The sequence below is a fragment of the Panthera pardus genome, unplaced genomic scaffold, assembly GCF_024362965.1.
Source record: "Panthera pardus isolate Hobbes unplaced genomic scaffold, ASM2436296v1 HiC_scaffold_10, whole genome shotgun sequence".
NCBI lineage: Eukaryota > Metazoa > Chordata > Mammalia > Carnivora > Felidae > Panthera > Panthera pardus.
Window position 1 is genome coordinate 51,511,205 of NW_026526655.1, and position 23,388 is coordinate 51,534,592.

The window sequence follows — 23,388 nt, forward strand, 5'->3', positions numbered from 1 at the left end:
TCCTAGGTTTAGGAGGAAATATGTTCTTTGTCTTCCCTCACACTCCTGTCCTCCAAGCATATTGCAGCTCTTATTATCCATGCTCCACCCCTGCTCAGTTGAGAAATAACCTTTTCTATTTTGCAATTAAGTAACATACAGATAATTCTCATTTGTAACATCAGTATAAAATATTTATTAATTAAGGCACCTTCCCGATAGTTCACCAACATTCTTTATCTCCGACAGTGAAATATTGGGCGAATGGAAGTAACAGTGCTGCTAAATCCATGTTATGGAATGTAACTGAATCATGTTTTCTTGGCAGAGGTATTCCATTAATTGGCAAGCTATAAATGGGTGAGAGCAGTTCTCAAACTTCAGTGTTCATGACAGTCATCAGGAGGACTTGTTAAAACAGAGTGCTGGTCTCCACCTCCAAAGTTTCTAATTTAGTAGGTCTGGAGTAGAGCCTTGAAGTTCCCAGATGCTGCTGATTCTGCTGGTCTAGGAACCACCTTTTGAGAACTACAGCCTTCGAGGATGTCAAAATGAGGCTACAAAAAAGTGAAAGAATGTTAGAAATTCAATGGTTAGAATCGTAAGATTTTATTAAGAATGTGGCCCAAATATTGTCCTGACTGGTACATGAGATAACTTTGTGCTGAAATGCCTCCTTCAACTGGGAAATTCCACCATAGATTAGGGGAATTAAACAAGAGGAGCTGAACTGGACATTAGCAGTTCCTCACAGCTATGAGTCTTGGGCACAGGGGAGGCAGTCCTGTGTTTTGATTTCTGGTGTGGTCACCTGTCTCAGATCTGGGAAACTATTGGCTCTTAGGCTTCATCTCTGGCCTGCAAGCCACCCTTTTCCTCCAACCTAGCACTCTCAGTAATCCTTGGAAAGACACACAGGTAGATGAAGAACGGAATGCCCTTCTCTCACGTCATACTTCTCCAATTAGAAGAATCTATTCCCTGGACAATGAGGCAGGAAGATCAATACTAGGTAGATATTGTTGTATTGTGATAAGATGTGAAAAACATCAAAGTTACTACTTTAACCACTTTAAAGTGTACAATTCAGTGGAATTAAGTACATTTACAATGTTGTTCTACCATCTCACTGTCCACTTCCAGAACTTTTTCATCATCCCAAAGTAAATTCTGTACCCGTTAAATGATAAACCCCACTTTCTTCCTCCCTTCAGCCCCTGGAAACTCGGTTCTAGTTTTTATTTCTATGAATTCGCCTATTTTACCAGGTAAAATTTTTAAGTAGGTAAAAATTATTTTTGGAAATTCCTCCCACTGACTCTTTATGATCCATAGACTCTTTTTTTTAAATTTTTTTAAAGTTTATTTATTTATGTTGAGAGAGACAGAGATAGTGCAAGCTGGGGAGGACCAGAGAGAGAGGGAGACAGAGAATCCCAAGCAGGCTCTGCACTGTCAGTGCAGAGCTTGACATGGGGTTTAATCTCATGAACCGTAAAATCATGACCTGAGCTGAAACCAAGAGTCAGACGCTTAACCAACTGAGCCACTCAGGTGCCCCTAGACTCTTTTTTTTCTTATAATTTCTTTAATGTTTATTTACGTGTGTGTGTGTGTGTGTGTGTGTGTGTGTGAGAGAGAGAGAGAGAGAGAGAGAGAGAGAGAGAGAGAGAGAGAGAGAGAACACAAACAGGGGAGGGGCAGAGAGAGAGGGAGACACAGAATCCCAAGAAGGCTCCAGGCTCTGAGCTGTCAGCACAGAGCCAGATGCAGGGCTCAAACACATGAACCACAAGACCATGACCAGAGCTAAAGTACAATGCTTAACTGGGCGAGCCACCCAGGTGCCCCAATCCATAGACTCTTTATGTTGTTCTTTGGCTCTCCAAAGTCATTTTGAAATTCCACCATAGATTAGGGGCATTAAACAAGAGGTGCTGAATTTTTCCCACGATGTCTCAAACTCTTTTATTCCTATGACAGGAGACCCTCCTTTTCCTTCATGTCAGAAATAGAAGTCTGCTTAGACTACCTAATGCAGATGTGTAAATAATGGGGGTTCTTTGAGGACTTGCTTTGTGACAGACACTTTTCTAAGTGCTTCTGTGCATTTATCCATTCCATCCTCATAACCCAAGTACTGGGGATACGATTATTACCATTTCTCTTTTATTGGCAAAGAAACTGAGACTCAGTTAGGATGAAGGATGTTTTCTAAGACCACACAACTAAAAGGTTATGGAGCCAGGAGTTTGACTCTAGAGGCAGTTCTCCTAACCAGAGGATGTTTATTAATCAAAAACATTGGTAATTAATAGAATGTGAAGCTTTGTGCCTAATGGAATGTTTTCAAAGATATTTTTGAGCCAAGAGGACTTTCTGGTGAAAAGCCAAGAGTCATCAGTCAGGCCTAGGGTAGTTTTCTGCTTTATCCATTCCCTCCATTTCCATCTCCCAACTGACTCAAAAAATACAATCTGAATCCCAACTGTCCAAGAAACTTGACTTCTCCTCAGACTCCTCCTCCAACATTCCCCTGGCCCCTTCTGCCTGTTTTGTGGGATGGAACCTCCTCTGCCTAGGCCTCTGCTTCCTTGGATGGATACGGAGGAAGCACAGAGACCTCCTTAGACCTTGAAGAAAGCTGCATCCGAACTTTAATATTCTCCTTAGCTGGTCTTGTTTTAGCCAAGATTTGCCTCTTGAGAATTAAGCTAAGGTCAGTATAACTAACTTGTCCATCCAAATATTCAGTCTCAATAGTCACTCAAATATAATTATCATCTTCTTACAGTTCAAAAAAAAAGACTAATAAAACCAAAAGAAGAAAGTTATCAGGTAGACAGAAAAAAGGAAAGGAAACTTCCAACAACAACAACAACAACAATAACAACAAAATTGTTGAAAAAATTTGCAAGCCTGACATCTTAAATCCTTTTTGGAACAAAACAAGGAATAAATAATAAATAAGTAAATAAATGTGCTTGGGTGGTAGCCTGGAAGAATTAATTCAAGTGTATTTCACACTCAGGAAGTAGGTTACTGACAAGTCAATATGGCATTTCAAATGTATCACCTATTCTTATCCCAACATTTAATTTATTGTATTTCAAAGTACCCTGAAATTCTCCTATACAGATATATTTCTCTATGTGAGAATGATTCAACACACCAGTTTTGAAAAATAAATTTAAGCTTCCTCCAACCAGAAATTCCCTGGTAGGCCAGGGATTTGAAAAATCAAATTTCTTTATGATTTTTTTTAAGATCAATTATTTTTAACCCTAAATTTCATGGTAGAGATGAGATAGTAAATAATGATCACTCATATTATTGCCTAATGTGAAGGTAGTCTGGGAACTTAGCAAGAAAACATGCATTTGAGGGAAAGGATAGCTGAGTAGTTAAAAACTCAGACTCTGAAATCAGACAGACTTGAGCTCAAAAAGCAGCACAGCCATTCCTCGTTGTATGACTTTGAGCAAATCCCTTAAGGTGTCTGTGCTTCAGTTTATTCATCAGTAAAATTAGGGCACTGATAATAATTGTATTTTCCTCATGGTCATATTGTAAGGATTAATTAGATGAAGCTTGGCTCCTCATCTGATTCATAGTAAGTAACAAAGTTAACAGCATTATCATCTCTATCCTCAGATAACTCTGAGGTCTGAGCGAAACTTTAGTACTACTCTTGGGGTTTTGTTTTGTTTTTGTTTTCATTTTTGTTTTTTGGTGGGGGGGGGGGGTGGCAGTCAGCTCAGAGCACAAGTATGTATTATTCCAAGAAATAACACTAATGGATTTGCCTGTGTGAGAACCACTTACCACCCCCCCCACACACCCAAATACCCATATTGCAGAATGATCAATTTCTCTTAATTCCCCCAGCTATCCCTGGAGGGCTCACTTAGAAGGTATTTACCATGTACGTGTTCAATACCATCCTTAGCCCAAGGTCACTATAATTGCTTTTCTGGACACTGCCCCTCATTTTTGAGTGCTCAGTGATGGCTCATTTTTGGTGTGCCCCTTCCCTAGGGTGACAGGTCTTCAAGCCAGGAAGAACCTGAAACTCATGCTCTTCTCCCTCTTCTAGGTTCTTGGACTGTGGAATTCCCTGTCCTGCCCACTGTGCTCCTCTCCCATATTTTGAGCACTGAGACCCCAGAATTCTCTGCCCAAAGATTCCCTAGCCTGTCTCCCAAGTCTTAACAGACTTCTTCTTTAGGTCTTTCCTCCTGAGAGAACCAAGACCCTCTTGGTATGTGCATCCCATCACCCCTAAAGAGTGGCCAAGAAGCAGCTGCTTTAAAAGCTGGGCAGGTTGATGAAAGTATACGGGAAGGCTGCAAAGTCCACCTGCTTACATAGTAAGGCACTGAGCAGGAGGTTAGACAGGTGCAGAGGGGCAGCCACAGCCAGCTGGCCCAGGCTTGTCATGCAAGGAGTTGAGAATTCTCGATTCAAACTCAACTTGCCCAGGCTTTTATGAAACTTATTAAAAGGTAGGAGGATAAAACACATTTAATAATGTATTCATTTGATGTATAACTTTAAAATACTTAATTATATGGTATTTGAAAGAAATGTGCTCCTGCCTTGGACCCAGCAAACATTAGGGGCAGAATTGAATGATTTAGTTGCTTGTTGAAGTGTGTCCTTTATACGAAGAGTAAAGCAGGGAAAATATACTTTCAAACTTACAAAGCCAGTGTCTAATTGCATTCAACACTTGCATTTTAATACTCAGTAGGTGTAAATGTGGGCACCAATTGCCTGGAAATAACTGTGTGGGTACACTGATGTAACCATATTCCAAGAGTCCATTGTGGACAGAAATATTTTCATTGATATAATTGTAAAAGTCAAAATCTCATGACCTCTCCTTCCGTGGCCGCCTCCTTCTTTAGTCCCTTCCCCTGCAAATTTTCTAGTTCAAAATATAAGCCCTTTGGGAGTTGTGTCATCTGATTTCAAGAGAAAATTTGGGGTATAAATAGCTCCCAAGGATCAGTTGAGCAATGATTGGGCAGGAGGTCAGTTTTCATGACTCCATGGCCCCCCATCTATACCCATGCTTAAGGACCCCTCACTTTCTGCTTTATTGACCCTCTTGGCACTAAAAAAAGAAACAGAGAAAGCATTTCTCAGAAGTCAACAGTGATAACATATTACACATATACTCTTTATCATTGTTTTTGTATATTGTGCACTTTAAGAATTCCTAAGGGAAATGCACCAATGACTGTGTCTTCAGGTTGTAAGATTCTTTTTTTTTTTTTTAGGTTTTTTATTATTTTATTTTAATTTTTGTCTCCTAATTTTTTTATTCTAAAAGTATATTGACAATGTTGTATTAGTTTCAGATATATATAACATATTGATTTGACAATTCTATGCATTAGTCAATGCTTACCATCAAGGTAGGTTTTTTTTTTTAATTTTTTAAATGTTTATTTATTTATTTATTTTTTAATATATGAAATTTATTGTCAAATTGGTTTCCATACAACACCCAGTGCTCATCCCAAAAGGTGCCCTCCTCAATACCCATCACCCACCCTCCCTCCCTCCCACCCCCCATCAACCCTCAGTTTGTTCTCAGTTTTTAACAGTCTCTTATGCTTTGGCTCTCTCCCACTCTAACCTCTTTTTTTTTTTTCCTTCCCCTCCCCCATGGGTTTCTGTTAAGTTTCTCAGGATCCACATAAGAGTGAAACCATATGGTATCTGTCTTTCTCTGTATGGCTTATTTCACTTAGCATCACACTCTCCAGTTCCATCCACGTTGCTACAAAAGGCCATATTTCATTCTTTCTCATTGCCACGTAGTATTCCAGGTTGTAAGATTCTTAAACACAAAGTATTTTTTAAGAGCACTCAGGATACAAACAATTATGCTCACTCTGCCGCCTAACATTAGGATGAGGAGCAATTAAACCATTGGAGTTTTTGAAAGCAAAATTAATTATAGTATTTGAGATCCAGTTTTATCAACTTGTACACATTTATTCCAAAAATGAAATGAGGGCCAAGCGTAGTCCTATGTGTTTTACATGTGACATAATCTTATGTAAATATTCAGGTATTTTCACATGTCTCAAGAAAACTGTTTATGATCATTCTCTAACAAAAGCCCAAGACTGTTATTCCACATTATACTATAGTTTTTGCTTCTTCCATATCTAGCAAGATCAAATGAAACCTGAAGAGTCCTTGTGGTGCTCAGAGCTGGGAAGACAGAGTGGACAAGGCAGGTGTCAGGGAAAGGGAAAACGAATAAGGGAGAAGAGAGAGATGGAGATGAGTGGGGAGAAATATGTGCCATTAGGTGTGTTAGCTTTTTAAAATGTGTTTATATTTAGGTTTTATTCACATGTCTTTATTCACATGTCTTTTATTCAACTTTCTTTTCTCTAAACTGGAATAATCACCTTCGTGAATCTGTTACAACTTATTTATAGCTTCATTAACAATGTCTTGCTATACTTGAGAAAGGAATATATGAATTAGTATTTAACAGAAATACAGTAAAACCTTGGTTTGTGAGCATAATATGTTCTGGAAACATGCTTGTAATCCAAAGCATTTGTATATCAAAGCGAATTTCCCCATAAAAAATAATGGAAACTCAGATGATTCATTCCACAACCCAAAAATATTCATATAAAAATGATCACAGTACTGTAATATGATACAAAATAATAAAGAAAATAGAAAATATAAAGAAAAATAAATTAACCTGTGACTTACCTTTGAAAACCTTCGTGGGTGGTCTGAGGGAGACGAGAGGCGGGTTATCGTGTAGGATGATATTCACTATCACTAATGGAATCACTGCTATCTATTGGCTCAATGGCACCTTTTTCTGTTCGTGCAGCTTTAACAAGGAACCTATCCAATGACACTTGCTTTTGCCTCTTTTTGAGCATTTCACAGAAATGTGACATTGCATTGATGATCACCCACAGTTCCACAGCAAGTGAACAAGCAAGTGAGAGAGAGAAAAAGAGATAGGAGAAGAAACATTGGCTCAGTTGTGATCATGTGATGTTCGGCATCATGTACTACTCGTATTGTGAGACATCACTCCTTTATCAATTTAAAATTTATTAGAAATGTTTACTACCTTGCAGAGAATACTTGCAGACAAGTTACTCGCAATCCAAGGTTTTGCTGTATTGACTTTCTTGGCTAAAGGCATGCAACCAGTGTATAGAATTTTTAAAATTTCTTTTTCCTGTGCCTGTAATTCAAAATGCCATAGAAAATGTTTAATGACTTTTCCACACTAAATATGCATGATTCCCCATAATTTGCTTCAAAAATTAAGGGGTTATTCAAGGGCAAATTAACCTAAAGGCGATGAAGACGATGATTCACAGCAGTGAATTTACTCCCATGCTGCTGCTACTGCTGCTTATCAATCAGATAATACAGGACTCTAAAGACTAAAATTTCTTTTATCATCCCTATCCTCATTCTACTCCTCAAAGGTAATCACTTATAATATTTCTGAATGTTTTCTAATTATTCAAGAGATACATGTTCATCTCTTACTCTGTGCCATGCACTGTTGTAGATGCTGGTGATACAATAATGCACAAAATCAGAACAACTCCCTGCTCTCAAGATCTTTACAGTTTAGGGGATGAAACATAAAATGAATAAACAAACTAGTATACATACAACATGATATCAAGTGCTAAGAAGTCTACAGTAGGACAAAAAGACAGAATAGAGGTGTTAACTGAGTAGGGGAGTCAAGGAAGCCCTCTTTACCCGAATACAGTGAGAAAATGATCCCCTCAAATTGGGAAGAGATACTAAGCAAAGCGAACAGCCCGTGCAAAGACCCGAAAGCAGTAGGAAGCCTGGCAGGGTTAAGCACAGCAAGGAAGTCAGTGTTGCTAGAACAAAGTTAGTGAGGGAAAACTGGTTAAGAGATGAAGGTAGAGAGACACAGCTTGTGATGAGCAATGTAGGACATTATGAATTAGGCATTGACATGGCCCGACTCATACTTGAAAAGAAGCGTTCTGGCTGCAGAAGGGCGTCAGGACAAGGAGACCAGGAGACCGGTAGGGGGCTACTGCAGCAGACCAGGAGAGAGATGATGGTGGCTTGGTCTCTCTCTCATTCATTGCTGGTAGGAATGCAGCCACTTCTTCAGTTTGGAAGTTTCTTAAAAAACAAAACATACTCTTACCATACAATCCAACCATTGTAGTCCTTGGTATTTATTCAAATTAACTTGAAAACTCTGCATACAACTATTTTTACAGCTTTATTGTAATTGTCAGAACTTGGAATCAACCAAGGTAACCTTGGGTGAATGTATAAACAAACTAGCATATCCATACAATAGATTGTGATTCAGCAATAAAGAATTTCAAAGCGAAATGCACCTTAGAAAAAAGAGCTATTAAGACATGAAAAGACAGTATGGCGTTTAGATCCATAATAGCTAAAAAGGCATTTTAGTTCCTTGCCAATGACTTTTTATATTTCAAAACAGGAAGTACAATTGACTTGCTTAGTTAATTGAATATTAATATAAGATGGATTTGTGCCTTTGTCATCTATCTGATTTATAATCCATGCTGGTAGCTACCACAGAGTGTTTGTGAATGATGGAAATATTCTTTCTTAGCCTTTATATATATAGCTTATATATATAAAGATATTTATCTGCTTACTCTTTATATTATTAGAGGAAGAGAATGAGAGAGAAAGAGCAAGAGAGGGAAGAATGAAATTGACTGATTTTAAGGAATTGGCTCATGTGATTGTGGGGGCTGGCAAAACGGAAATCTGCAGAACAGGCTGACCCTGGCTGGAAATTCTGGCAGGAGTAAATGTTGCAATCTGTAGTCTGAAGGCAATTCCAAGACAGAATTCCTTCCTCTTTAGGGAATCTCTGTCTTATCTCTTAAGGCCTTCAATTAATTGAATGAGGCACCCTCACATTACAGAAGGTAATCTGCTTTCACATCTGAAAAACGCCTTGACAACAACACCTAGACTGGGTGTTTGACCAAATAACAGGCACCATGCCCTAGCCATGTTTAACATATAAAATTAACCACTGAAGAGGTATTTGTTGCTTTTTCAAACTTTGCTTTTAATTAGAGAGTACCATAGCTCATACTTTCCTCTTTACACACTCTTCCTTTATTCCTATAACCACAAATGAATTCATATCACTCTTTCTCCAAGATTATTTGCTCTTTTCTTCTTATTTTTTTTTTATTTTTACATATTTTTGAAGTAGGCTTCACACCCAGCATGCAGCCCAATGTGGGGCTTGAACTCAGAACACTGAGATCAAGGCCTGAGCTGAGATCAGGAGTCAGACGCTTAACTGACTAAGCCACCCATATACCCCCATATGTTCTTTCCTTCTTAATGAATGACATCATGCATCATAATTAAGAATTACCAGACTCCTGATCCCACATCCACATATGAAATCTCATTTCCATAGGCTGATTTTGTCATGTTTGATGATCTGTCTTGGATAACTTATGAGTTTAGGACATACCAGTCATCAATATCAAATTTGTAAAGAATCAATTGGCCACCATCACAATGTGTCATTCTACTTCAAGTAGCTGATAAAACAAGGCAGCAGTAGAATTCTTGGAGTTTGGTGACATCACAATATTACACCACAACGATTCTCAAATCCACCTGCCCTCTTCTGTAGCTTTATTTGATCACTGGATAAGAAATAATAGAAATGCCATAAGCCCTGAATTTCCAAACCATGTAGTGTGATATCTTGCTATAATTGTCCATTTGAAATGGACAAAATGCTAAAAAAAGTATTTTGCTTTGAGTTACAGTGTCAGTATGTTAAGGGTAAATCAGAATCACCCAAACGTAAGTTCCGAAAGAAAGTTAAAAATGATGTAATGTAAGTATTAATCAGTATTAAGTTCCAATTATGTAAGTTTTTTTGGTCTTCATATATATACATGTGGTTTTGTAACTCTAGCCATTAAGTTGTATATATTTTGTCATAAGTTATTTCATAAATGCATTTGTGCTTATTTAATACCATGAAAAATAAATACTGGCAAATGACTGTGCTCTGTTTATAGAGAACAGCAGCACATAGAGGTCATCGTATAATCTTTTGAGCCTTTTTTGGTAACACTGGGTGCTTTGGGTGGCCTTTCTAATTTTTTTTGCCCTTTACTGGGTCCCTGCCCTCTCAAGTTAGTGTGACTTGTTCTGGAGGCTTTAGCACACGCTGTCATTTCTGGCTACCTTCCATCAGCTTATGATTCTTAGGCTTCACTCTGTACAAAGAGATTTACCCAAGCGAATGGAATCCAAAAGTCAAAACTACAATGTGCTAAAAATACCTAGGATTTATTAAATTGGTGCACTGACAAGGAAATAATGAAGTCAAATGAGACAGAGCTGGCCTCTGTTCTTTCTGGAGGCAAAGCTCAATCGCTCTGTAGAGTTTCTATATTTTGTGGGGAGCCTTTCACACTATCTTGCCAGTTCAGACCTTTCGGGAGTTCTGGGTGATTGGAGCTGACCAGCCTTAAGGGCAGGTATTACTACCCATCAGTCCAGTCAGTGTTGTCTGTGTGGAGCTTATACAGGAGAGTGACAGAGCACCTGTTGCCGTGCCCGATCGCTTCCTCACTCACTTTGTTGATTTCCTCAGCCAGCAATTCTAAACCCACCGATCCCCACCCTCAGGAGAGCAAAATACTGAAGTTTTCCTCAAGAAGCCAGAAGTGTTTCTCTTCCACTTCCACTGGCTCTGTCACCTAAAATGAGCTTTCAAAATAATCCATTTGTTTCTTTTTTTTTCTTCACTTTTTAAACTGTGGTGCTGCTATCGGAATAAATATCTTTTAGAGTACTTAATTTATTATTTTCCTAAAATGTAGAGATCCTGATCAAATGAAATAACACTGACTTTTGTAAACACCAAGGCCTTATTCAAATAGTTTGTGCTATCAGTACCATATATACCCAAGGTTATTAACTACAAGGTGACTTTTACAACTTCCAGTCCCCTTTGTTCTTTCCACTCCAGTTGCCTCCTTTAATAACAGACATCTGTTTATGAAACTTCTTCTCTATTTTAGTTTTGTTCATTACAAGAATAGTATATTAATTGATATCTTCAGACTGGTATTGCTACACTTTAGTGTTGGGGAAGCTGCAAATGTTCAAGGCCCTTAGTGCTTGCCTTCAGAAGAGAATCAGTTTGAGGAATTCAGAGCTTTCCAAATGTTAATCCAATCATTTTCCTTTTTTGAGACAGCTCATATTGAGGGGTGATCAGAGAGTGATTTGCTGTATTTTAAGTCCTATTGCAGTGTTTGTTTTATTATCAGTTTTTCTTCACTTTTTCCTCAAGTTTAATCAGTATACATTTTTGTAGAAGACTGCTGGATACCGATGATGAACTCAGTGACATTCAGACTGATTCAGTCCCATTGGAAGTACGGGACTGGTTGGCTTCTACTTTTACACGGAAAATGGGGATGATGAAAAAGAAATCTGAGGAAAAGCCAAAATTTCGAAGCATCGTGCATGCTGTTCAAGCTGGGATTTTTGTGGAAAGGTAAGTGACAGTGTTAGTATCTCAAGATGATAAAATTTGGAAAGCAGGAGATAAACTTACCATATCAAAGTTATGTGAGTCAAATATTTTGCTTCTTGAAGAAAACTTCAATTATAAGTATACATAGAATGAACAAATTTAGGGCTTTATTATGAGCTTGCTTATAACAAAAATGTTTTATCCTGGGTTTATTATTTTTATTTCTTTTAAAATGACATAAAGACTAAAAGCAAAGACTTGACTGACCAGTGCCCTCAAATGAACCTTTGTGAGTAACTGTTTAAGAAGTTATAACACACTCATATGTTACACAACTAATTTTACCTGTAAAATGTAACACTTCAGAAAAATGAGTTCTGTACTACATACTAAAATCAAACAGGCCTTTCTCTGTATTAAAGTGAAAAGACCATCCTCTTTCCATCATGGAAGGAAAGATCCCATGAGCTTTTGAAGAGTTTTTTAACATTTCTGTCACTGAAGCAAGGAATACTTGAGGGCTCCTAGAAGCACCAAATCAAATCACTGTAGTTTCTGATGTGAAATACATGGTTTTGTTGCTGTTGTTTTGTTTTTTGTTTTTTAGTTTATTAATTTGAGGGAGAGAAAGAGAGCATGAGCAGGAGAGGAGCAAAGAGAGAGTGTGGGAGAGAGAGAGAGAGAGAGAGAGAGAGAATCCCAAGCAGGCTCCATGCTACCCAGTGCCCCATGGCGGGGGTGCACAGGAGGGGGTGTGTGTGGGTCAGGGGTGCTGAACCCACGAACTCATGAGATCATGACCTGAGCAGAAACCAGAGTTTGAGGCTTAACCACAAGGTGCCATCCAGGAGCCCTGTGAAATACATGTTGATGTGGCCTAATTTTATATTCATTTAGCCCTTAAGAATACAGGCTTTTTTTTTTTTTTCTATCTAGCAAACAAGATGTTCTAGAACTAAAGTTAAAGACTTGAAATAAACATGTTACATCTGACAATTTAAAAAATTAGTCTTTAGAAATCTCTTGGATTAAAAAACAATTAAATTATATTAAATGATATATAAAAAGATGAAACATTTTTGAAACTAATAAAATTGAGGAACAGAATTTTTTGTCAATGTACTTAAATTTAAGAGAGACCACATCATTTTTAATCTTTTGACATCTCTACTTATTAATTTGAATGAACATTATAAACTTTAATTTTCCTCTGTTAAAGGAACAATAGGAACACATTTGGGTTTCTAAAAATGTAAATGAGAATGCATTGCAAGAAGTATTTGATGCCATTTGAAAATATAAATACAGCACATAAAGCTTGAAGTATCTTGGCTTGTGCCTATATTATATACAATAACAACCAGTCAGTGATTATTTAAATTATTTTGAGTATTTATTAACCATATCTAATTGGCTTTTATAACAGAATCTTCCATCAGTGTGGTGAGGAGATACCCACACCCCCTTACAAGATGCATAAACTGGTCCCAACTCTGCTGGGTGGGACCAGAAGTCTGCAACAAGGAGGCAGAGCTGGAGAGAAGGAATATCTATTCCCATTTAAAAAAAAAAAACAATTTTGGAAAGTGTGTGACAGTTATTGATTCTCATTAACATCAAATCAATATTAACATCTCAATAGGAGTTCAGAAAGTCAGTGAAAGAATTACAGATAAAAGACAGTATGTGTGATTTGCTGAAAGAATATGTATTTGGTCTTTTTAAAGAAAATATTGTAGAACTTGGCAAACTAAAAAGGAGGCAAACTGTGGAGGTAAATTTCTATTCCCACCCAATAAAAGATTAAGATTTCTGCAAAATACATTGATATCCTACATTTTCATTTTTTCCATATGCTACATAAAATATTTTACTTAGTAGGTTATAGAGATATAAAATGTATTTAAGACAACTAAACCAGCATGCAGTCTGGAAGAAATCAATATGCAACAAACACAAGGAAATGAAATCTCTTTATTACTCTTGTAGCCCCTTTAGTAGGTGCATAGAAATAATGGCATATGCTTCTCTTCAGTTTTCAAAGATAATTGTCTTCAGTTTTGAAAGTTAGAAAGACTTCCTGAGCATCCTGTCAAGTCTCCCCTCCCAAGACTCAGTGCCTTGGCAGGTCCTGGCAATTTGCTCATCCAAAAGTACCTCCAATCTACTTGCTTTTCCATCTTTACTCCTGCAATCCCAGTCTCCATTTCTGTTACCTGCCATCAGAAATGGGACAGTAGCTTTCCAGTTGGGCCTCCCTCTTCCACAAGTGCCCTCTCCAAACAAGTCAATTTTAAATATATAAATTAGTCCCTGTCACTCTTTTTTTTTTGTTTTGTTTTTTTTAGTCCCTGTCACTCTTAAGCTTAAAACCATCGGTTGATTTTCCATTTCACTTAGTATTAAAAGTGACTTCTGTATCATGGATTTGCAGGTTAGGCCCCCTTTTACCTTCTCACCTTATTGAATGCTACCTTTATTTTTAACTGAGTATCTGTACTGCTCTGATTTCAACCCCATGGAGATCCCTAACTCTTTCTTCCCTTGGGGCCACTTGTCCTGTTATTCCCTCTACCAAAAGTGATTTTCCCCACCCTTCCCCCTTCCTGGTCCTTTCAGTCTTTTCAGAGGCCTTCCCTGAGTACTCTGTATACACTGTTCATCACTTTCTCTACCCTAACCAGCAGTTTACCTCATAGCGCTTAGTGTTGTTATATATATACATATATATATACATATATATATATACACATATATATATATATGTATATATATATGTATATATGTGTGTGTGTGTGTGTGTATATATATGTGTGTGTGTGTGTGTGTGTATAGTTTATTTATTTTGAGAGAGAGAAAAAGAATGAATGGGGGAGGGGCAGAGAGAGAGGGAGAGAAAGAAAACCCAAGCAAGGCTCCACGTTCTACACTGAATCCTGCTTCATTCTACACTGAGTCCCGCTTAGGGGCTCAACCTCATGACCATGAGATCATGAGCTGAGCCTCAATCAAGATCTGATGCTTAACCGACTGAGCCACCAAGGCACCCCTGTAATCATATATTTTTATTTATTGTCCCTCTTCACTGTGAAAGCAGCAGATGTAGTTTTCTTATTTGCCACTGGTCTCTTACCTAACGCAGTGTCTGACATAAAGTCATTTTTATTTTTGTGTGTGTTGTTTTGTTTTGTTTTGTTTAGGTTTTGAATTATATTTTGCAATTGCAGTAAAAACTTCCAAAAATAATCCACCGTATTTCCAGTTGAACTTATACCACCTGAAGGAACCTAGGAAACTCACTATTCTTTTTCAGCAACTTCTAATATATCAGCTATTTACTCAAGTGTGCGGCAACTGTATTAAGGTTTCCCCTACATCGATTCTGATTCCAAACATCCTAATTTTTTGTCCTAATATTTTACTCCAAATTATAGGATTGGAAAAGAATAATGGGAAAGTTTCTCTGTCTCCTCAGAAAGATAATCTGCTTTGTCTTTCTTTACATTCCATGTAAGGAAAACGCACACTGATACTCATTTCTCAACCTACTCCAGGTCTAAGGAAACAGCACCAGAATTCCCACAGAGCCCAGGGAGCCCTGAAGAACCTAAGAACTGCAGCCAACAGCACTGGCTGCAGAATAGTGAGAACAGTAACATTAATACTAATAATGGCTTTCTTGTGTTGAGACTTATTATGCCAGGCATTTACATCATTTACTCTTCACAAAAAGCTTATAATTATCCTTGTTTTACAGATGAGTGACATTAAATAGCTTTCCAAAGGTCACATAGATAGTGAGTGAGTCTGTAATTGAAAGTATGTCTTTCAATAGTGAGTCTGTAATTGAAAGTATGTCTTCTCTTCGTTACAGCCTACTGCCTTTCTGTGCCTTTCTAATGACTAGAAAAATAGAAAAGACTGGTGCCTCAAAAAAAAAAAAAACACAAAACAACTAAACATCATTATTGACAATAATTATTTTCTGGGTCTGTTATAGTGTAATTGCTAGTTTCCTTGCCCTGCAAGACTAGAATAATTACACCTATCTCAATAGAGTAATTAATATAAGTATTTTTATTTATAAACTGCTCTGAAATCTTCCAATAGAGATAGAGGATAAGGATAATTTTTTTATTATAACCAATTACTCACACTCAAAAATCATTTAGAGTCATTTAAAATAAACATAAAATGGAAATATAGAAATAAATAATGTCTCTGTAATAAAGTGGCAAAATACTTTATCAAGAAAACCTAGGACAGATATGTATGCAAATGCAATATTTTAATTCTGAGCTTCCAAGAAGTCAAGATTAAAAAGGGAAACATGAATTTTTAGCATTTATTATTTTATGAAAAGATAGGTTTTACATAGAAATTAAGTAATACATCTTATAGATTTTTAATAGAAAGTATATTGAATCAAAAAGGTTAACATCTTCTGTAGTGGTTTTATGAAAGCTGCAAAACTTCCAAGTGACTATTCTTATGTTGACCTCCCTTGTTTAACTAATGATATAATCATTAAATAATTATTTTATTCAGGCATTTTGGGAAAAGTTACAACAATATAGTCGATAAATGCAGCTTTCTTATGCACTAATAATATAAAAAGGGATATGATTAATAAATTCTTTCTTCCCAGGACTTTGTGGATGAACCATGTATCTTCCAGTTCTGAAATTGAAGCCTATTGTTATTTCTACACATTGGGGTATCACACTGATCCTATTCTCACATGAACCAGTGGAGGCATTTCATATATTTGGTTTATATCATTTTGGTTGCCCATTAGAAGATGGAAAAATCCAACAAATTACTGATTAATAAAAACATTTTATTGATGCTATCAAAATAGAAATAAATTTGTTCTTTCTGCATAATTTTTCTTAAATTTTATTAAATGACAATTTGAACAGACTTAAGCAATTTTTGTCAATATGGTCTGCCCCAATGTTATTAACTTAAAAATACAAAAGCTGTATAAATTCTGATGATACTATGTATTGTCTCTTATAATTTATAATTTACATTTTATAAAAAACAAAGAAGAAAGGAATACATAAAGGCAATAATTTTAATGACATTTCAGCTTCTAGATTGAAAATTTTGCCACATAAATGAACACAAAACAAGAATACCCTTCTGTCATTGATATGATGACATGCCAGAATGCTTTGTTGCATATACAAAGGACAGTCTCTTTTAATAAGATGAAGTTACAGGCAAGATGTCAATCATATTGACTTTGTAGGGTGGTTGTGCACAAATTCATTTGAGCATATTCCACATTGTAGATGCTCAATAAATGGTGACCATAGTTGTCATCGTTACCACAAAGGGAGCTTGTCCCTAAAAATGAAAGTTGAAAAAGTCAAAAGTAATCTTTTCCCTCATCTCTTAAAAAATAGCTGAAAACTTTGAGTAACTGAGTTTTATATATACACTTATTTTTCTCTTTCAGGATGTACAGAAAGTCCTATCACATGGTTGGTTTGGCATATCCAGAAGCTGTCATAATAACATTAAAGGTGAAATGATTTTAATTATTTTAACTTTTTCAAACAGTCATTTTTCAAATCTTAAAATGGTTGGGAGAACATGAAAATAGGTCTTTGCTGCAGCTTATATGTTTGTATATAAGTAGTATTTTAACCATTTTCAACATGTCGTGTGTTCTGAATCATGACTCATTGTAGACTTAAATGAGGATTGATTGACACCAACAAGCTATCAATGCATATGCACGTGTGTGCACACACATATGTGCTTTCTTTTCTTCTTTGTGCTTTATTTAGGTGGATCTTGAATTCAGTTTTGAGATGGCACCAGGACTTGTCAGAATATACATATCTTGTTATGTATTTACTATGGAAAAGTTGCATGCATTTAAAAAAATGTTTCAGGACAAAACTTACATGAAAAATTTGTTTGGAATTTTAGTTCTGAGAAAATATAAAAAGATAAAATTAAGAAAGAAAACAAAAGAAATTTGTCTCTCTCATCTCTGCTTTTCCTGTGGTGGAGGCCCCATTGCAGTATTAAATATGTTAGAAATAACTAGAGTCAAAACTCTGAAGTGGTAAAAGCTTTGGATTCACTTGTCTCCACTGTGTGTGCCCATGTGAGCACTGTTCCTATTTCTAGAGGCAGTTTGTAGGCTTATTATTCAATATCTCTTATTTCTTTCTATTGTTGAATTTGGGTAGAGACATTCAACTTTGTCTCCTCTAATAGTTTCATGGTTGTTTTCCTGTATCAACCAAGAATTTAAAGGACACTGGCAACAGAATATCCTGAGTTGCTTTATTTGTGATTTATTAAACTCTTTTTCTAGTTTCAATTTATATTGTTTTCTTTTCTTAATTTATTTTTAAGGGTACCCTTTGCATTTGTTTTTTTTTTCTCTGTTCCATATTAGACTTTCATCTTATTAACTTAAAAGGATAGTTTTTCTTGGGCACTTTTTTATGTTTGTGTTTCTTTTTTTTAATGTTTATTAATTTTTGAGAGAGAGAGAGAGACAGCATGAGTGGGAGAGGGGCAGAGAGAGAGGGAGACACAGAATCTGAAGCAGGCTGCAGGCTCTGAGCTGTCAGCACAGAGCCCAACATGGGGCTTGAACTCACAAACCGTGAGATCACAACCTGAGCTGAACTCGGCTGCTTAACTGACTGAGCCACCCAGGGGTCCCTGTGTTTATGTTTCTAAAGCTATAATAAAGGAGTATATAACTGAAATGTCACATTGTAGGATATTAATTACTCCTTGGATCTTGTGAGATTTTTATTTACTCAAATGTGGGCAAGAATGTTACTTATTTTTATTTTTCTTATTTTAATAACCTTTACTTAGAAACCAACACAATGTTTTAGTATGAGAGAAAGTAAACATTTTTCTAAAGTTCAGTATAGAAAAAATATATAAACTAACAGGTTGCAGAAGGAAATAGCCACCAGTAAAGAATATTTTTGTTAAATAGTTCTTATTTCCTGAGATACCTTCTTGTCTTGTTTGTTCTTAATCAAGCATCTGCAGTAGTTTATAAATGTAAATTATCATTGTTGATAAAAATCCCCCAAAGTAGAGAACTAACCTTTCATTCAGTGGGAAACCCCTTGCAAGAACTATAAATAGCAGTTTCCTAACAATCTGAACTAATTCTTCTGTGTTAGCTTTGGAATTTGATAAAAGATTTGTTGGCCTCATTTGAGCTTTACGATGGCAAAATGCCTTCTAAGACAACTTTTAGCGATTCTAAATTTACAAACAGATAAAGCAAGTGTTTGGGGATCAAATCAGGGCCAAATGTGAGGAATTTAACAAAAGCATGCAAGCAAATAAAACAAAAATATTTCATTGGTGTTTTCAAGTGATTAAAATTACCATTGGAAGCTGTTATTACTATTTTCAAAAGCAGTATTTTTAGGAGACTGAATACTTTTTATCAGATTCTCAGGTTTCATCATGTTATAGTACAGATAATTGGCCTCTGTAAAAATGTGTTAAATGAACCAAGTTCTAAACAATGCCAGCCCGAATTCAAAATTAATACCTAGCTTTAAGGTTTCCCACTTACTATTCAATAGTAAACCTGTTGTGTGTATGTAAACCCACACTTTGCTAATAGTTTCTAATAATCAGAGCTGACTGTTGTATTTCTTTAAATTTTTAAAATTTCAGTGATTTGTTTAGTATTGGAGCTTCAAATTTACATTAAAACCTCCTTAGTATATAGGACTTAATATCACTTGTTACAAGTCCATTTTGTGAACACCTCTGCAAGTATTCATCCTGCAATTACCCAAAGCAAACATCAGGAGGTAGCTGTAACAGTTTGGCTTTCTCTCCCACTGGCAGTGGTTTTTTTCCAAGGGTATGTATGTGTTTGCCTATAAGCCTGACCACTTCTCTAAAGAATCTCCTGAAATGCTGCAATTACTCTCCTCTTCCTTCACGTCAGTCAAAAGACCCACTTCTTTTTCCTTTTCATCTGTCCTTGGAGGAAAGTGTAAATGAATCGATCAAGGGTACAGTGAGTAACAAGGTTGTATATACTCTACCTTTCTAGGGTGTTTGCATCTTAAAGGAAGACATAAAATATCAAAGCTTTAAACCAAAGTACTAACTCTTAGGGTGTAATTTCAAGCCGTGTAGAAGGTGGTGGATGGGAAAGAGAAGTTGGGGCTACTTTCCCCCATCTCCCCATTGACATCACCACATAACCCGTAATTCTACCTGAAAATGAAGCCCACTCTGAGAAAGTGACTTATGGTATGAATTTGAAGAGAGATTGAGGATAAGGTTAGTATTATAGTGTTAACAGGTTTATTACATCAAGTTTGATAACTTTGGGATTAAAGGATTAAGGAAAATCTTAACACTACATTACACATTATGGCCTCACTTTTGTGAACCCATGGATGCTAAGTGGCCCTGTCATATCAAACTCTGCAAAATATAGTCAGATGTTCTAAATCAAAATGTAACCTGCTGAATCTACAATGCTTGATCTTTTCATAGCGAGAAATAGAACTATATAATATTGCCATTTAAAGTATTTCCTCTTTTTTTTTTACAGGATGTTGATAAATGGTCTTTTGATGTATTTGCCTTAAATGAAGCAAGTGGAGAGCACAGCCTGAAGTTTATGATTTATGAACTGTTTACCAGATATGATCTTATCAATCGTTTCAAGGTCAGAAACATGGGACAAAAGTGAAATGCTCTTAGAATTGGTTATCTGAATAAGAATGAAAAAGCAGAACATTGAGTCATTAATCAATGCATTTTTAATGTTTCTAATTAGCAGGTCACAGAACTAGGGGATGAGTTTACCACACGATATATCCATTTTCCATGACTCACTGACATATATCCACATGGATGTCATGAGGCCATTGTAGCATCATTCCAACAAGATACCAACATCCCCCTGAATTACTCCCAGAATAGTCATGTAGAGACTGTGAGCTATGTTTTCTTAAAAAAAAAAGATGCTCTTCTATGTTTCACAAACACAGAATGAATCTTTATTGGCAGGTTTTCTTAAACTGAGATGAAAGGGCTTCTAATTAACTTCATTTAGAGCCATTTAAGCAACAGATTTGATCCAGATTTCTGAGCACTCTGAAACTTGTACCCTTCAGCATTTCCAATGGAATCATGGCATTTTTAGAGCTAGAGGGTACTGGGAGGTCATTTATTTTAATCCTTTGTACTACAGATAGAAAAAACAGACTTCAATTATAACTGGGAATTTTACCCTTTTAAGAACTAGCCTTCTGTCTTGACTCTGGAAGATATAAACATTTAAAGACCACAATATGGGTGATATTGTTAATTCATCTCTCTTAGTTAAACACATGGGTTTATAATCTTAGGATTGAAAGCTAACAGGTTAATGAAATCATTTTTCGGAACAGCCTACATTTAACTGCAGAAAAAACTCCTGCCCACATCTGACTCACAATTGTGTTCCATCCTGAACATTGTTGTGCTTATGTTGACTTAGTGCTACTATTTTATCAAAATATAATCATAATTATTACTTTTCGCAGATTCCTGTTTCTTGCCTAATTTGCTTTGCAGAAGCTTTAGAAGTTGGTTACAGCAAGTACAAAAATCCTTATCACAATTTGATTCATGCAGCTGATGTCACTCAAACTGTGCATTACATAATGCTTCATACAGGTATCATGGTAAGAAAGCTTTCCTAACTGAAGTTTGTTAGTTTGTAACATCAAATTCCTTTTCTCCATATTGCCATTGTCCCTCTAATACCCATAAAAGTATTATAAGAAGTAATCTTTTGTATTTTTTAGGGTTAGTGAGTTATTCATAATATACATTATCCAAAAAAATATTTTAACTCAATGATAAAAAGATACCCAGAGGCAAATGTAAATATACTGCAAATTTGCCAAAATTTGGACTCTAGAACATTTTGTTTATAAATTGTTTTCCCATAGGAATCAACCAAGAAAAGTGACCTAGATAAAAAGTCTTTGGGATAAAAGCTAGTTACAGTTCTCTTCCCTCATATTGCCATGTTCTCCCAAGCTGACTTCAGTGGATTTTTCTCTTTTACTTGCATTGCTAGTTATAATGAAATCTTAATAGGGATTTTGGAAATTATTTATGTGAATTTTTCCAAATTCTCCTTCCTTTTCTTTACATCTGAATGAATCAATGAATAAGTAAATAAATAATCCAGCAGTGCAATCCTGGGACAACAGTGAGTTCATGTTAGGAACTCTGGCACTGCCTGGAATTTCTGAAATGTATCAGAGTTTAGGGTGACTCCCAGAAATGAAAAGGAAGGAATAACTCTTCTAAAAATTCCACACTGACATGGGTTCAAAGGGATATAGTCCCTGTGAGTACCTTTTTGATTCCTTATGTGTCAGCCTATGCTGAAGCAGTGCCATAAAGTGCATGTACGTAGAATGTTCCACCAAACCCCATAATATGCATTTCCTACCTATTTTGATTTCAGAAGTCACACCTGTTCTTTTGGGTCATTGGCACTCAGATCTATGTAACTAATGCTCTTTGGGGCCCCAAAGATCCTCAATACCTCATCTTTCCACACCAGAGACTATTCCTAACCTGGTCCCAACCAAAGTCCCTAGGGCCACAGTATGTTGTGCTGAAGATATTGAAAACTTGTAACAGTTACATAATTATTATATTTTATTATATACAGGAAACTTTATTATATACAGGAAATTCTCATAATAATTTTATTTTTTCCTAAGAAACTATAGTATGTTGCTTACTATATATACCATCCACTTGCTGTGATTCATCCAATAGTGTCTCATATGATGACTAAAGAAATTGTCTACTCCACTTTTTCATCTTTCTTTTCCTCCAAAATATCACAGATCTATCAATGCCTTGGGCTCAGATCCTACTCCTAAGCCATGTTTCAATTATCTGTTGCTCTAAAACAAACTACTCTAAAATTTAGTGGCTTCAAACAACAATTTATCAATATCTCTCAAGGGTCTAGTTAGAAGGGTCCCAACTAGCAGGTTGTCACTGTGGTCTCTCATGGGCTTACAATCAGCTAGCAAGTATTGCTGAAGATATCTAAGGACATCACTGGGAAAGACATCCATGGTGGCTCAGTCACTGGCTGGCAGTTGATAATGGCTAATGGTTGGAGCTCAGCTGTCTTTTTTTTTTTAATTTTTAGGTATTTATTTATTTAGTTATTTATGTAGCAAGGGGGAGGGAGGAGCAGAGAGAGAGAGAAAGAGACAGAATCCCAAGCAAGCTCCACACTGTCAGTGCAGAGCCTGAGGCAGGGCTCGAACTTACAAACCGTGAGATCATGACCTGAGCTGAGATTAAGAGTTGGATGCTTAATCAACTGAGCCACCCAGGCACCCCTTAGCTGGGCTTTTCATAAAGGATTTTCTTGGAATATTACTACCAATTCAAGAGAAATATGCATTCTACAACAATATTGCAAAGTAATATATGCTGCTTTAGAGTTAAATCCTATTTGGGTGAGGCAGAAATCTCAAAAACCTTCACTGATACAGTAGCATGACCTTCTCATGACCTTATTGAAGGCTGAACTTACATGTATTGTCAACCTCATACCTTGGGTTTTCCTGTTGTAAGGTATAAGTATGGGCATCACAGACTTAAGGTATAAACATGCCCATTGGCTGAGATCAAATGCAGCCATGTCTGGACTTGCTTGGTCCTGGGTTGAAGTTTACTCACTCTTCTTTCTAGGAGTCTGATTTGGCATGGAAAGGGATGGAGTAGAAGTTAACAATAATAAGTAGAAAATAAAGCATTCAAAGATA

At 36.4% G+C, this 23,388-nt stretch overlaps 1 protein-coding gene and 1 long non-coding RNA gene across 10 annotated transcripts in view; one reads left to right on the forward strand and one right to left on the reverse strand.

The window, feature by feature from the left end:
* Nucleotides 1–23,388, forward strand: part of PDE1A (phosphodiesterase 1A) — a 326,870-nt gene that overhangs the window by 241,957 nt on the left and 61,525 nt on the right. For 8 of the 9 annotated variants that reach the window (XM_019461229.2, XM_019461221.2, XM_019461239.2 and 5 more), the window contains 4 exons: nucleotides 11,396–11,578; nucleotides 17,025–17,091; nucleotides 20,142–20,258; nucleotides 21,121–21,261. In XM_019461229.2, coding sequence (XP_019316774.1) covers nucleotides 11,396–11,578; nucleotides 17,025–17,091; nucleotides 20,142–20,258; nucleotides 21,121–21,261 — 508 coding nt within the window. Of the gene's footprint in view, nucleotides 1–9,720; nucleotides 9,899–11,395; nucleotides 11,579–17,024; nucleotides 17,092–20,141; nucleotides 20,259–21,120; nucleotides 21,262–23,388 lie in introns of those variants that run through there. The other variant, XM_019461272.2, reaches the window with a different exon arrangement.
* LOC109274063 (uncharacterized) lies at nucleotides 160–9,583 on the reverse strand. Its single transcript, XR_008423796.1, has 4 exons — nucleotides 9,422–9,583; nucleotides 8,004–8,163; nucleotides 6,733–6,899; nucleotides 160–536 (listed from the first exon to the last, which is right to left on the reverse strand). It is a non-coding gene; the product is annotated as an uncharacterized LOC109274063 (long non-coding RNA).